Source organism: Pithys albifrons, chromosome 18 (assembly GCF_047495875.1).
Source record: "Pithys albifrons albifrons isolate INPA30051 chromosome 18, PitAlb_v1, whole genome shotgun sequence".
NCBI classification, from domain to species: Eukaryota; Metazoa; Chordata; class Aves; order Passeriformes; family Thamnophilidae; genus Pithys; species Pithys albifrons.
The window spans coordinates 272,277-289,170 of NC_092475.1; the positions used below are offsets into that span (position 1 = coordinate 272,277).

Genomic DNA, 16,894 nt, shown 5'->3' on the forward strand with positions numbered 1-16,894 from the left:
TCATGAATTCATTAATTAACAATTGTAAAGCCCTGTGAAAGTGCTAGGAATTATTATCACCTTTACTCCCAATAAATATTTTATAATGGCAGAGATGGACCTCCCACAATGACTTCCCTAGGTTCAAAAAACAGAATTGGTGCAAACTGGCATCCATTAATTCTTTGTGTAATTCACTTATGGACGTCCCACTATGAGATACTGACACACTGCCATACAAGTGGTAGCTTTTCCCTTTGCTGCATCCACTCCAGTGCAGCAGGTTAGCTGCACTACAGGGTGCTGCTCAAAAGGAGCAAGCAGGGGAAGGGAGCCAAAATGTGGGCTGCATTTGCTGCATACTCAGTCACATTAAACCCTAAGATAAATAAACAGAACTCTCCCAGAAAAGTCACTGAAGTGAAAGCGTCCTTCTGCCAGGCTGCATTTGACCCACCAGCCCTAGGTCTGTTGAATTTAATAAGATAAACATGTCTTTTCATTTCCTGGCTGCAGATAAAGCTGACAAAATATTCTGGAATCAGTCACCAACTTTAAGACCTAATCATTCAGCCAGCCAAGCAAGTGGAAAAGGGAAGCTTTTCTCATTAAGCAATGTCTAAGGGGAAGTTTAAATTCTTATTCCAATATAACATTCTGGTATCTGTTGCTGCAGCACCAAAGCATGCAACAATGCATTATGCACTTTAAAAGCTGTCTCAGAGAAAGAGATGTGCATGTTCACAGAAAACAGAGCCTTTTTTAAATAAATGCTTGCATAGGAACCTTTGGCGTTCAGAAGTGTTTGCCACAGGATCTCTTTGTTTCTTTTCCATTCTTACCAGGTCCTGCTCCAAACTGAAGTACCAGCATTCACCATTTTAAGTTAGGCATGATTTAGATGCTGCTTGCAGTGGCTTTTCTAAAGATCAATTCATCAGTTGAACTGGTTTCTTTACATAAACTGTCCTTCTTGCCCAATTTCCCACATTATGCCACAGGCAATACACTGAGATCAGGAACTCTTTGTGGGAGTGTGTGGCTACATAACAAGAACACCTGTTGCTATTCATGACACTGGCACTTTTTTAATTCAGAGACAGGCCAATGCAAAAGCAACACACCTGTAACAGCAACTGCCTCACAGGCTTCCCCTGGAGAGGGAAACACCCCCCCTTTGCCATGGTGATGGCTCAAGTGACAGTAACCCCATGCACGGTGAGCAAAATCCTGACTGTTACACACTGAACCTTCCTTGAGCTCAGCCTCTCTATCAAGTGTGGTGCCTGGCAAAGCTGGTCAAACTTTTTAAAGGGTCAAAGTTTAAAAATATAAAAGTGACAACCAAGGCTGAAACTGAAGAACAATTATGGGAAAGATGCATCTTTTCCATCTGCTCTCCTATTTCACTTGCAACTTGTGAAAGAGAAACCCGCACCACCACACTGCCCCCTCATGAGACTGACACATCCCAAGGGTGGCAGCAACAGTAAAAGTCTGTGGAGATTCCAGCCACAAATGCCACTACCCAGAGAACATAAGACATAGAGAGATCACAATGAACAGAGAAGAGAACAAGAAGATGTGAAACCAGCAGCAGGAAAGAAAAACAAAGGGAAGCTCAACTGGAGTTGAGCTGGAGAAGAGTAGAATTTCTTGCTTCAAGATTAAACAAAAAAGAAAAAAAAAAACCAACAACACAGGGAGAAGAACTGGCTTATGAATTAAGAAAAAAAACAAACTCCCTTCCAAAATAAAAGCTTTCTCACTCCAAGGCTGTGAACTTCAACTATAAAAGCCAGCCTCAAATGCCTTTATTCCTCATGGCCTCTTTTCCTACTCCTTCAAAAAAACCAACAAACAACAACAAAACACAAAAAGCCACCAAAAAACCACAAAAAACCACCTAAACCACAACCAAAAAAACACCAAAGCAAAAACCCACAAAAACCTAAACCAAACTAAAAAAAAAAACAACAACAAAAAATCCCACACCAAACCAAAACCCAAACAACACAAAACCAAAAAGACCAAGGGATGAGGAAGATAAATTGTATGATTGCAGGGCAAATCAGTACTACCATGAACTTCAGAGCTAAAAGATAAACAACCCTACAAATGAACTCCAGTGCTTTCCACATCTTCCTTTGCTCACTGTAGTTATGCTGAGGGAAGACTCATTTCAAAGAAACTGTGTTCATAATCTTCAAAATATTCTCCTTAGCAAGTAACATTTGAAACTTGAGAAACTGAGCAGACAAGGTAAGGCTAAGGATGCTGTCAGTGCAGCCAGCAGCCCCTACCTGTCCTGTCCTGTACCCAGTAAGGCTAAGGATGCTGTCAGTGCAGCCAGCAGCCCCTACCTGTCCTGTCCTGTACCCAGTAAGGCTAAGGATGCTGTCAGTGCAGCCAGCAGCCCCTACCTGTCCTGTCCTGTACCCAGTAAGGCTAAGGATGCTGTCAGTGCAGCCAGCAGCCCCTACCTGTCCTGTCCTGTCCCCAGTAAGGCTAAGGATGCTGTCAGGGCAGCCAGCAGCCCCTACCTGTCCTGTAGCCTGTGTTGTTGAGGTACACTGCAAACGTCCGGACCTCGTGCTGAGCCTGCCAGGACGGAGAGGAGCAGTTCTCGTTGTTGGTGTAAGTGTTGTGGTTGTGCACGTACTTCCCCGTCAGAACAGAGGAGCGCGATGGGCAGCACATGGGCGTTGTCACAAAGGCGTTGATGAAATGGGCACCTCCTTGTTCCATGATTCGTCTTGTTTTATTCATCACAAGCATAGAACCTGGAAGAAGAAAAAAAACATTTTGGAATTACTTTCTTGTTTCAGTCACAAGAGCTACATAAGAGTTCACATAACGTCAGAGTCCGGAATGAAGCACAAGTATAGTAAGGGCACTGTAACCTCCAAGTGAAGCCAATCCAAAGAGATTATTCTTCTGTCTCAGTGAAGCTCTCCCATTGTTCCAGTCTTATAAGATAGCCCAAGCAGTGCAAAAGAATGTTTTGTCTTTCCAATATTGAAATACAATTTAACAATGCCTTTAAAATGACAGAGGCCTCTGTCCATAAGTAACAGCACATGTTAAAACTCCCCTTGGGGACAGTAACCTCCTTTAATAAAACTGCTGTAATGACAAGGCCCCACATATCAACAGTCTTTAACACAAAAACCTATGATCTAATCTGCTTCCCCAGCTTGAGAACTAATACAGACCGGCAGTTCAGTGGAAGGTAAAAAAATCCAGTATACTCTTCTGTATGATCTTAAATAGGCCAGCTTTAAATATTTTAAACAGCATTAAACCAGCCATCCTAAATTCATTTTCCTCAGCTTGCCTACAATACAAACATAAAATTGTGAGGAAAAAGTAGAAACTGCTCTCTCTGCTCAGATTAGTTGTGTGTTAATCAGCAACAGGAACCTCACCACATCACCTTTTGAGCTGGAAAGCCTTCTGAAGTTTCCTCAGTGGATGTACCACAGAAAGGCAAGCTTGGAAGTGTTAATATTTAATTCAGAAAATGCTGTTACCCATCTAACCCCACTGATAATAAAAATTTATCAGCTAAAAGTGAAATTTCTAAGCTATTTTAAAAAAAAATCCATTTGACTGCTGTGAAAGTATGAAAGTTTCATCCATTTGATGCATTAAAGCTGAACAAAGCTAAGCAAAACCTATGCTGAAATTCCACTTGAAATTTGTGTGCTATCCATAACTTTGTCCAATCTATCTTCATAGTTGACTTCAGGTATTAAGTTCATATTTTGACTCATACTAAAGGAGAAAATATACCAATTATTTATGAAATAAGACTGAAGTCCTTATAAGTTGTGTCTGTTGTCAAAGGAAATAATTCACACGTTTTAAGGAGCTCCAACTGTTGAAGAACTTGCATTGACTTGTCTACTCTGAAGCACATGCAGATGAGCTAAGTGATCCCCAGAATGTTAATTAACTGTCCCCTAAATCCTTCTCTTTTTACCCTATTTGAACCTCATTAGACACCCTTTCCATATCTTCATTTCCTTCTTCCCCTCGTATTTAATGAAGCTCTGAAGTCCCAATTGCAACATATGAAAACGAAGAAAAATTATCTTCCAAGACACTTTTACAGTCTTCCAGAAGATGATCTAGGAACATACAAATCTAACGTGGCTGAAATACCTTCTAAATAACCAGATCTTTCTTCAACTAAGAGATCATGAAGCTAGCTAGTTTTTTAAAACCACAGCAATATGGTAAAAAACCCTAATTAAACTGGAGATGCTGAGTTCATCACACAGGGGACATCAGCATCATACTAACTTGGATTTAAATGGTTCTAATAGTGAAAAAGAAAGTCTTTATTTCTAATTAATTCTTCCTCCTTCTCAGTATAGTCTTCTTCTTTATATTAGGCTTGTCAATACAACTCTTTTGATTAGACAGTCTGCCAAATGTGTTTGTTTCAGTAGTTCTTGGTGTTGTATCCATCACAATGTACACTCATTCTCCTTTAATCTAGATTCTGCATCCTATTCATCAGCCCTGTATCAGTCTTTTCCTTTTTCCCATCAAAGCTGAGGTTTGGTTTCCCAAGTAAAACCCGTGATTAACAGTAATGCAAATTTAGAGTTGCACTCCTTTCCTGAAAGGATGACATTCCCTTTCTGGTAAATTCCACCTGCTGCTGGTACATTGTTAAATCATTTTTAAATAAATAAAGGCTGTTAAAGGCACTTGAGATTGTGTTGTATTCCCTTTTGCCTCAAGAGCAGCTACAAAAGAACAATGGAAGCTCCAACACCCATCAGTTCCAGAATATCCTTACAAAGGGATGAAATCGTAGCTACGCACAGCTTTCTCTGCTACCCTTTCATAGCCTCCAGCTTTTCTCAGCTTTTATTTGTAATTCACATCTTGTTTTCATCTTTTGTAAATGCACTAATCACAGTTGCCACAAATGGCAATGTTGATTAACTTGGACAGCTCACCAGAAAATAGACAGGAATAAAAATTAATGCAAACAAATATTGGGTCTCCCAAAGCCATTAGTGGCGAATGATGAGTATCAAATGTCAGCTTCATCAAATGGATTTTCCTTAGTTAGATCCTAATCTGTGTGGACACATGCCCATTATCCTTGAAACTGGAAACCAGATTATCAAAGAAGCAAAATCTACTGCCCAGCGGACAGTCAGTTGCATCAGAAACACACAGGCTACTGTAAAATATAAGATGATAAATGTTTTAGGATCACCTTCCAAGCCTTCAAGATAATGTACTCAGGTTCTTTGACACATTTAAAAAAAAGAAAGTGACAACAACAAAAAACTCTTCTCATCCTACTAATTTGAACTGCATTTATATTTGGTGGGGTTACTTCCATGGCAGGCTTTCTCCCCACGCTGGAGGGGAACGTGCCATCTGTGATCCTGCAGACATGCAGTAGCATTGATACAGAGGAAGGGTCTGGAAAAATACTGCCATGTTCCTGGGACTGACTTCTCAACAAGATGAGGAAGTGTATGAGTAATACAAGTTGATCATTTCACGTTCTCTTTCCTCTGAGAGGTCTGTTTTCCAATTTCTCCTATCCATAGGCGGAATTTGGTGTCAAAGAACCGCACCAGACCGTGCATACCTAAGTTTTGATTTTTCAGATGACCCAGGCTTTATATGCAAAATCACTAATTATTCACTCCTCGTAACTACAGCCAGCATCTGGTAAATACAAGCTGGATCAGGTAACAGAACAAACCCCAAACTCTGTCAGTTAATTTATTATTTGAAATCATTAGGCAAAGCATGTGTTTAATCTTCATCTCCTTTCTCTGACAATTGATACAGTGTTGAGTAACACAGTAGAACCTTTCCATTCTTCAGTATTTCCGTTGGTAATTAACGACACATCTAAATGGACAACAAGAATAGCATGACTGTGTCAGGTAGCATTTACATAAATAAACATTGTAAATGTAATGAATGTTTGCAATTACACAAAAAAATTTGGCTAATTACACAATGCAATAATCAGTTATGAATTTAATCCACTGCTTTGGCATGTAGCTTCCCAGACTATACTTGCAATTGCCAGAAGCAGAGTTTAGGTGTTTAGATGAAGAAAGATAGGCAGGAGTCTTGTATTTACAAAAAATATGAAGTTTAGCAGTTTGAGACTAACTTTTGCTGTCCTTGAATTGACAGAAAATATGTTATACATAAAGATGTGTTTAAACTTGTTCTTCCTATAATTTTTCACACTTAAAAAAAATTTCTTATTTTGAATGCAAAAATGTAGCTCCAAGGGAAAGCAGTGGCACACACTAGCTCCAATTCTCTTTACATGAGGGTCTTACCCAGTTCTACATCCTGGTCATCAGTGAGAACAAGGATGATGTTTGGGCGGATGTTTCTCCGGTCTCTTTGAAATCTTCCCTTCAGCCGCTGATTTAACAGGAAAGCTGAACTTCCATCCAACAGGGATAAAACAGCCATCATGAATAATCCAAGGCCAATACTATGCTGTGCCATGTTGTGCTGAGTTAATGCTCTCTCTGAACAGGGCAGGTTAATGGCTTCTATTTCTTTTTTGTTTGCAGGTCTCCTATAAGGGAGAGGGAAACAAGTACTTATCTATACTTTGACCCCTCTGCTCCCCACAAGGAACAGCAAGATTCTCTCCAAAGAAGTAAGAAGCAATATACTTGAAAAAACTTAAATCCCAAGGAAAAACAAAACCAAAAACCAAACCCACAAACAACAACAAAGCAAACAAATATGCCCATGTAGGCAATGAAGTTTCACTCTAAACTCAAATTTGACAGCAAGTTCTAGCAGGGTATCAAATTCTTCCATTCTGATATGTATAAAGACCAATCTTCCGAAGGTTCTGGGATGGTTTCAAATGACATTTTGCTTCCTGCATCAAAAATGCAGATGTTGAAGAGAAAAAAACCACGTATCTAGAAATGTTTTTCAACAGGACTGTAGTAAAATTTACTGAGTTAACAACACACTTGCAAAGTCAGAGAACCCTAAGATAGAAGACTCATTATATACTGATTTATCTCACAAATTGCATTAGAGAGCAGAGCTGCCCAGACCTTGGAACTATGACATAATGCCGCTTGAATAGCTCTGATGTTACCGTGACATTCCTTCAGCATTTCTGCTCGTTTCTAAGATTACAATTTTTTATTAATTTATTAAATAATTATTAAATAAACACATTTGAAGGCCCGTTACTGTTTGGGAATGAATATTTTGGCTATGACTTCTCTTCATGGTAAATATAATGCCCCAAAATTGATTGCAAACCAGAGCACATCTAACTGGTACTGCTCCTATTAATGAGTCAATAAAACATCCTTAGCAATTTCTACAAGGAGATTACAAGAAACAAATAAGCATGCTGAGGAATTTTGGAAATCACAGTTTTGCTTAGTGATCTTGGGAATTTTTCTCTTGCTTTCAGAAGTCAAAGTAACAGCATGAAAATGTACTGAAAAAATATCGAGTACTAATTATTTCATCACATCCAGCAATCAAGTTGTTTTTTGATGAATTCCCTACTTGCTCCCTGGCTTTTCCTGGACTGTTGCCAACAATCTCTTGCAAAAGAAGTGAAAAATCCAATAAAATTGACACAAGAGAGATTATCTGCTTTTTGTAAAGACCAGAAATGCCTGAGTAGAAAGAGCGTAGCACAGCGTGTTTTACCCAAAGAAAAATGTTGGCTCCTCTCTTCCTAGAGCCACCTGGGAAAACCCTTTTTACTCCAGCAGACTATTACATAGCCACATTATTACTTTGTATCTGTCAGCAATTGTCCTTTGAGATAAACTTTGATTAAGAAAGTGTGCATTGAACAGCAAAATCACTGGTCTGAATAAGTTCCTATGCTTATATAAGAACTGTATATTCAATTTTCATGTAAGTCTACAGATACAGATCTATAGTATGAAGGAATATTTATTAAGATTGCTTTCCAAATATGTACATTAGTGAGTTTTTGAGGAAATAAAAAATCCTCCTTCCTCACTAGCCTGTCCAGTGAGTTTCACCAGCAGGTGAAATTAACTTTTGTCATAGAAACTGAAAATTGATTTTAAATATCCCGGCACTTGTTCCAATGGGTAGGAAAAGAGCTTTCAAAGTTTACAGCTACAGCTTCAGTATTCCTGCTGCTGCTCAGGGATTTTTCCAGGCTGTTGCAGAACAAACGCTGACAAGTCCAATCAGTTTTCACTCCTTGTACTCAGAATTCCATCTGCAGTAGTACAACCTGGAAGAATCGTGTCAATGTGCTGCTACTGCCCAGAGGAGTCAAAAGCAGCTTGAGAGACAAACCTGGCTCTGTTTCAAAAGGGGACAACAGAAAGCAAGCTTGTTTAGCAGGCATGTACTCCTGCACACCAGCTTTTGGAGGAAGGAGGTAGAGAAATGGCTTCTGCTCTTCAGAAATCACTACATATACACTTTGGTTAAATAAAATAAACTGACAATACAGATGTTTTCATTACACACAAACATTTTTCTGAAGGTCTGAAAGTTAATGTAGGGTTTTTTCTGTCTATACTATCCAATAGCTTCTCATAAAAACAGCATTTGCTGGCTTTCTTGCAGCATTTGGAAGGCTGCCCAGTTTTGTTCTACTTGCTCATAACCACCTTCACTACATTGTTGTGCATTTAACTGTCTCCCTTGCATTTTTCTCACTTCTTTTAACCAAATGCATGAAGTAACCTCATGATCTCATTGCCTCTTGCCCCCCAGCCTGTCTCTTCCTCACAGTTTATTGCCTCTCACTCACTCCACTGTAACTAAAACTAGAAGCTGTCTCCATCTCGGAGAGCTGCTCAGCTACCTATAAAATACTTCACATATTTGGGGATGTCCATAAACTGCCATTCCACAGCTATTTTATCCACACTTGTATCTTTACGGTTAAAAGAACCAGAGAGAAGTACAACAGGCCCCTTGCACCAAACCTATTATCTTTTTCTTGCCCCTCTTCTCAATGAATATTTTTCAGCTATTCTGATATGTAACATTTCTATTCTTAGAGTAAGTACTGCTGGAAACCAATTCAAAGTATGTAATTATGTGCAAAACTCATACCAACAACTAGGTAAGAAAATTAAAGGAATTTTAGAAAATAACCTGTTTCTTGAAGTATGTTTTCATAAAAGACAGACATGCCCCAAGCAATAGCATATATGCAGTACAATCTAAAAGCTGGCTTTTAGATAGTTCTCAGAATAGCAACAGAAGAGTCTCTCTCATGGATTGCCAGTGATCAAATACAGATTGGGTTTTTCAACCCTTGGTCTTTGGTGAACTTTAGGGAAGAAATATGACACAGTTTCTACAAACAGTTCTTTTCCCATTTCTGTCAACAAGTCAAATCTGCAACTCACAGATAAAGCCAGAAATGCTCCCCAGCAGTGCCCCATCTGCCTTCACTTTTAATAAAGTATCCTCTCCAATGATGCATTTCGATCTGGATGGTACAGATGGTCCACTGCTCTCTGTGCCTCTACAGGCCATCCTGCAGTATTAAAAACATTTAATCTATAGTGGCTCTCATGAGAATTAGCTATGGCTCTTATTTTCTCCCAGATACACATAGGAACTTGACTGGTCTGATCAATCCTGGTTTATATCTAGAAAAGCACTATCAGAAATGTATGAAACGTTCTTTAGCTGCTACCAGGCTGCTTTAGAGCAAGGCTGGTGCTCTTCTTAATTCTCCTGTGTGGCAACACAGAGCATTACACTAAGTCACATTATAAATGTTGAAGAGATAAAACCAGACTTCAGTACATTTACTCTATAAAAGAACTTAGCTGAGGGCTGTTCCCAAGTAGCATTTACACCAACGAAAGGCTTATTTCTAACACTGCCCACAGTAATTAATGTCAGCTCTACAGCAGCACAGGCAGAATGCACAGGGCTGACTGATGTTCAATCCCAGCTGGTATTTTTAACATGCCATTGCTGACTATTGCTCGGCACAGATGTAACAGGCACTGTGTGTGCAACATCAGTAACTGACGGCAGCTGGCACAGACCGGTGCTCCCAACTTCACTAATGCAAGTCCCAGCACAACTGCCCAATGCATGAGCCCAGTGCAACTTCACTGCAGTCATGAAATTCTTACAACGTAACCCGGAGTAGCATCTGGCACTGCCTGTAACAGAGAAGGTACAAACATGGAACAAATCAATTCTGTACCAAATACTTAAGTTAATTCTGCTCCGAGTCTCCTTCTAGAAAGCTGCTCCAGTTACATTCACGCTCACTTGTCTGGTTGTTGTTTTTGTTTTTAAATAAGCATACTGCAGAACATTAAATACAGAATTGGTGTGACGAGTTCCACTTGCCCAGCAGCTGCCCCAGAGCAGCAGAAGTGCTGTGAGCCACACAGTGAAGTGCACAGTAAGGGCAAAGTGGCCAGAGAAGCAGCACACACCTGCTCTCAACGGGGCTGGAGCCAAGGCCAGGTGTCTTGTTTAAGCAGACCTAGGTGTCTCATTTGTCCAAGGTTTCAATTCATTGGAACACACAGTGCTGAAGCCATTTCCTAGCAACCAACCCAATTAAAACCACTCTGCCAGTTCAATGGATTCAGCTGTGATGCTGTTCTTTTAACTCTTGAGTCACTCCTATGCATCCAGCCTTGGTTATGCTCATTCCTTATACACTGAAGCTGTCAACCATCGTTTCAAACCATCATATTGTGTTTGTAAGAGATAAAACACACTTTTATATGTGGATTGGGAAGAATCTTGCTTGCAATCAAACAAGGTTCTCAGAGGAAGGCTAGTGTCAACACTACTGCTGTAATCTAACAACAAGGTGTGTTTGCTTAGAGTTTTCTACTTTTTAATTTTTTCCCCCCCAGGCAGTGGAAAATTGAAGAGAAAGTACAAAAATCAAATCCCCAGTGCTAAATGTGACTCTCAAAAATTACAGTTGTGCTGATTTATCTACACAAACTACAGCTAAAGCATTTTTATAGCAAGTGTCTGCAGTATTTTTTAGATGTCAGGAATGGAGCTTCCAGACTTACTAGAGCATTGAATTACTAATCAGACACATTCTTCTGACTCACTTGCTTTATGCTGGTAAACTCTATACCAAAACTAAATATTTATCATGGAGAAGCTTACTCACATTACAGAATCTCATTCCTATTTTGTAACTTTATTTTAAACAATAGATTATAAATTAGTTATAATTTTCCCTAGAGCTTGATATTTTAAAGTGTTTTAAGCAGCTCTATATACTTTCTGTAAATCCATACTATTCTTTCTGTTCACTGCTGGGATGTTATTATTGAGCTTCTTCTTAGAGAATTAGTCCCTTGCTAGGTTAAATTGCTATTTGGATCTCCAGATCCACAATAATAAACACAGTTTTCTGCACCACATGCAATAACCAATAACAACATGAAAGAAATGAAGAATTATTTTGTTATTTTACTTATTATCTTCACATAATTATATGTAATAGAGATACTGTCTTTGACTTTAAAGATAATTATATTAACTTGCATTAAGTACAGTAATAAACAGACTTTCACTTCTGAATATACCACAAAGGAATGAATGCAAGTGTTTTAAGATGGTAACTGGTTTTACCTTTTTCTATTACACAAATTCTACCAAGTAAAACAGATTTTTTTTGTAGCTGCATAGGAAAACGAAAGTCTCACTGCGTCTACAGAGACAGATGCAAACACACAGAGGCGTCCAGATACACACTCTGTCCCCTGACCCGCCCGGTGATGTACCACACGTGAAGCTGAGCGCTCTGGCATCAGCTGGTTTGGGGACTGTTTTCCGCACAGCCCCGACTCGCTGTGCCGCCCCCCGTCCGGGGCACACACACACAGAGCCCCCGGCTCGCTCTGCCGCCCCCCGTCCGGGGCACACACACACAGAGCCCCCGGCTCGCTCTGCCGCCCCCCGCCGGGGCACACACATACACAGAGCCCCCGGCTCGCTCTGCCGCCCCCCGCCGGGGCACACACACACACAGAGCCCCCGGCTTGCTCTGCCGCCCCCCGCCCGGAGCACACACACACACACACACAGAGCCCCCGGCTCGCTCTGCCGCCCCCCGCCGGGGCACACACACACACAGAGCCCCCGGCTCGCTCTGCCGCCCCCCGCCCGGAGCACACACACACACAGAGCCCCCGGCTCGCTCTGCCGTCCCCCGCCGGGGCACACACATACACAGCGCCCGGCGGGGCCGGGTCGGGCCGGCAGGGCCGCAGCGGGGCGGGGAGCGCCGGGGCCGGCTTCGCCTCCGGCCTCCGCCCGCCCCGCGGGTCCCCCTCACTCCACTCCCCTGGCAGCGCCACCGGGTCCCTGCACATCTGCCTCAGCCCATGCGCCCAGGCCCCCCGCGATGGCAGCCCCGGAGGCTCGTGAGGATCCAGACCCGCCCCAGCGCTGCCCACTCACCCGCGGAGCCGGCGCTCAGCTGCGCCCGGCGGCGGGGGAAGCTCATCCTGCGGCCGCGGGGCCGGGGCAGCGGCCGGAGCCCGTTTTCCGAGGAAGCGCTTAGAGGAAGCGCTCGGGCGGGCACTGCCCCCGCTTCTTCCTCCTCCTCGCCCTTCTTCTCCTTCTCCCGTTTAAAAAGTTCCTTTACCTCGAGGATCCTCCTCTCGCGATTGACGCAACGCCCGGCGACGCGCAGGGAGGAAACCTGTTCCACAGCCCCGGCTAGTGCAAAGTCCAGCGGCGGCTCCGCGGCACAGGCGCGGCCGCGGCGCGCAGGGGGAGCCCCCGAGAGGGGAAGGGGCCCACAGCGAGCCCCCCGAGAGGGGAAGGGGCCCACAGCGAGCCCCCCGAGAGGGGAAGGGGCCCCTGCCGAGCGCCCGCCAGGGGCGCGGAGCCTTCGCTAGCGAAGGGGACAGTCCATGGAGGGGTGGGGACGGGGAATCGATTGTCCCTCGTGTTCTCTGCTCCTCCTGTCTCCCATCGCTCGCCGCTGCCGGGCTGAGCAGGGACGGGGCTGCCCCCGAGGGGCTGCGGGGCCGCGTCTGCCCCAGGCCCTGCACAGGGAGAGCCCGAGGACTCCCTCAGTTGTTGGCAACACAGACCCCCCGTTCCACCCGCGCAGTTGGAATGAAAGGCCCAATATTCATTCGTAATTAAAAAAAGCCAAAGCTCTTCAAGGTAAGGACTGTGTTTGGAGCAGGTGCTGTCTACACTACATGCAACCAGTCACATTTTATTTCTGGAACTTCTTTGGGTAACTACCTAAATAGGTAATATCTTCAGTGTCTTCTTTAAAGATCTCTTAAATACGTATCTTTCAGATACACCAGCACATTAACATATTTTAAAAAACGTAAGAACAAACCCCTTTCTGCTAGTATTCGTATGCTGATAGTGTCACACATGCGGCACAAGTTGCCTCAGAACCTCGTGGCTCTTCTTACTACATTTAATATTCTGTCCCATCTCATGATTTATTTGGATTTTTGCTTTAAAACAAGCAGTGCCGCCAATGATTTCATTTGGACTTTGCTGAAGAAGGCTAATAGTCTTGAACAATTATTTATTGTCGCCTCTGTTCTTTGCTACAGATAGACTCTAAATTAGCAAAAATTGAAATGGCACGGTTCCTCCAAACATAAGGATGTCACTGCTGAGGTATCGAGTGAGCCCCTGAATGGGCAGGAACGAGCGATACGAGTGAAGCACGGCACGTCAGTACAGCCGTGTCCACACTAGGGGCTGCAACAGCACAACTGCATTGGGATAAATAAGGCACTCCCTAACAGGGAGTTAGACTAAGCTCTGTGTGAAACAGGAGCTACATCTTCCTAGTACTTTGATAAAATTCTTTTATTGCTTTCTGAGATAACATTTGACCTTTTGCTAGTAACTTTCAGCTCCTAATGAAACAATTTACACACAATTTCACACCGGTTTGCTCCGATGTTCTGACTGCACATTTGCGACACGAATTAGTGTCAGCTAAGGCAGCTGAGTCACCCGCTCGCAAAGCGCCTCTCCCGCCAGGAACAGAACGAGGAACAGCGTTCCTCTGTCCTGACCACGGGCCAACAGTGAGCTACCTGCAATACGGAACCTACAAACTACCTCTGCAGTGACTGCAAACGGGAACTACCGAGCCAAAGAAAACACAAAACTATGCAGGGGTCCAGATTTTCCATCGGAGCAGAGAACGACAAGGTCCCTGTATTTCTACAGCACTGTCAATGGCATTTTCCATGGCAAGAAACGCATGACCTAATACGAAGCTACATTGTGAGTTCCCAGTAATGTAAACTACAAGCAACAATAGATACTATAACTAGTATAGTGACATTAGTATAGCAATCTAAATTTAATGTAACATCACTGGAAAATCTGTCACAATAGATCACTCATTTCAACAAAAGGGTAGTTCACCTCACAGAGAGTGTATGTGATTGCCATTTATGTTAACGGGAGTTATGTAAGTGCATTTAGAGGGCAATACACTCCCTGGTCTGAGACAACCCTGCAAAGTGAAAGGTGCTGCTTCTTCAAGGAAATGGGGTTTCCAGCTCAAACATTTTGAAAGAACTTGTTCTGGCACCATTACAAAACAGGACGGGTAACAACTATTTGCATACTTGGTGAATAGTTTACAAAGTTAAAGCAGTTTAAAGCTAACAGCATCTGAAGTTAGAAAGCATTGCTTATCAGTTTTTACTGTGATCAAATTTGAACACCAGAGAAACCTCAAGGGGTTGGTTCTGACTTTTGAAAACACTCCTTTCTTAGACTAGAGCTTTTTTCTTCAAGCAGTACATTTTTCCTTCCTTCCTTCCCTTCTCTACAATTTCCCCAAGTTCCAATTTTTCCCACATATTCCCAGTTGTGAGCACGTGACTGATGAATCTAGCAGCAAAAATCACAAACTGGGTGTGAGAATACTCTATGCTGCTGGAAACATGATTAAAAATTAAAACTCTACCAAATTTTAGAATGGCCTGAAAGTTCAAAGCAATAACAAATGGGCTGATTTAAGCTATTGTACTAGTTCAGACGTTCAAAAATGTTGTGATGGTAATTTCATCTGAAGACACTCTGTGCTACACCAGGTATCACTTCTCCTCCCATAGTTCACCAGAATAAATCATGAGCTTTTTTCAATATGGCAAAAAGACAGATCTAAATCTAGTTTATACTTCCAGATAATCCAGTGGTGCACAAATCTAATCTTAATAATTACAAATGCAATCTACAAATGTCATTCTTTTTGCTTGAAAACAAAGCTGGGGAGTGGGAGTGTTAACATTTGCTTACCAGCCCAAAACACCAGGTAAGAGCCTGGAACCATTTAGCAGGCTGAATCACAAAGCCAGAGCTCCTTAGACCTTTTACAACAGTAACCCCACAGCAAGCCTTCTCAGAAAGTGACCAGCACATTTTTCTTCATTCAGTTTGCAATGTGCTGACCTCCTTATCCTCTCACTGTTAAGCCTTATAAAAATGAATGCAGAGAAACATTCATTAGACCTGCCTCAGTGCCCGTAACAGCAACGAGCTTTGGTGAGTTAGAAGCTGAAGTTTTAGGACCTGGGATTAGTTTAGTGGAATGGAGCAAAGAAATAATGTGGCAAATGATTACAGAACAGGTATAGACAGTCCTAAGTGAAGATGGATGTTTAGACCTTACATTGTCTAAGTGCTTCTGACTTTACTTAAGACACATGCCAGGCCCTGCGTGTCCCCTTTTCTGTGTCAGCACTGGGACATGAACAATCTGTTATCTCCATGCCTTTGCCCACATTACTTTTAACTGAAACACACAACATGATAGAAGTGGTCCAACTACACTGGCCTGAGGCAGCATACAGGAAGTCACAGGTAATGCTCAGCAACTCTATTACGTAAAATTAGAATAACCAACCTCTTTAATTTTTACAACCTGAAGCATATTGCATTTAAAAGCAGTTCAACAGGTCATTCTACACGTGTGATGATGAAGTCTCCTGTAATTTAGGCCTTGAAACATCTTGCACCCCATCTGACACGTTCCCATAGCCTAAGGATTACAGGAAGGATAGCTGTTCCTCAGGGCATAAATTGAGCTGCACACGAGACAGAAGCTACAAAGATGCATAATCCCACCATCTCTGCCAGAATAGAGCATTACATCTTCTCTTGCTGACCTACAGCTCTAAAAATAAATGCTGAGTGACTGGAATAGCTTTGTGGCAGTTCCTAAATTTAAAAGACTGAACTGCAACAGACAAATGAAATACAGCATTGTGAATTCTTCAAGTGCAATTAAAATGTGTATAATACGAAGCTTTCATTTTCATATACTTTTGTACATACCAATACTCAGACAATGCTGCAATTCAATATTAAATGCACACATGAAGCTACATGGCAAACTGGTAACACCCCAGTGTCATACTAGATTGATTTCAATGAAAAAAATGCTCTTTAAGAATTTGGACAATGCTCCCATGCATTTAAAACTCCTACATTTTAGTAACTCCACAGATTAACAGTGACACATCCTCAAAAACTTGTAAATGCTCTCCAGCACCTTTGATATTTACAATTTTGTTAATACTTCTTTTTACCTTTTCTGACTTAGTACTACAAGTGGGAACAGTCTTACCACAACTTGACTGTACAGGTCAGGCAGATAATCAAACAGCTCATTCCAGGGAACTTGGGTGAAGGCTGAGTGGGTGCCTCAGTGAGCACCTTTGAGCAGCAAGGTAGTTTACTGTGATTTTAAATGATTGCTTCAGAAAACCAGGTTGAAAAAAGAAATAAATATTGCTAGACAGGGGAGTCAAGTAGACCTAGATAAATAAATATTCATAGGAAGAAGAGACAACTAGATCTAGATAAGCAGGTAGAGAAAGTAGTCAGTTGCCTCAGTTTCCTCCCT

The 16,894-nt window shown here is 42.1% G+C and overlaps 1 protein-coding gene across 6 annotated transcripts in view; it reads right to left on the bottom strand.

Annotated features, from left to right (window-relative positions):
- The window catches only part of SULF2 (sulfatase 2), an 86,092-nt gene that overhangs the window by 42,861 nt on the left and 26,337 nt on the right, over nt 1-16,894 (bottom strand). For 3 of the 6 annotated variants that reach the window (XM_071572556.1, XM_071572555.1, XM_071572551.1), the window contains exons 1-3: nt 12,442-12,659; nt 6,321-6,568; nt 2,523-2,762 (exon numbers count right to left, since the gene is read on the bottom strand). In XM_071572556.1, coding sequence (XP_071428657.1) covers nt 2,523-2,762; nt 6,321-6,495 — 415 coding nt within the window. In that variant the 5' untranslated portion in view covers nt 6,496-6,568; nt 12,442-12,659. Of the gene's footprint in view, nt 1-2,522; nt 2,763-6,320; nt 6,569-12,441; nt 12,661-16,894 lie in introns of those variants that run through there. The other 3 variants (XM_071572552.1, XM_071572554.1, XM_071572557.1) reach the window with 2 other exon arrangements.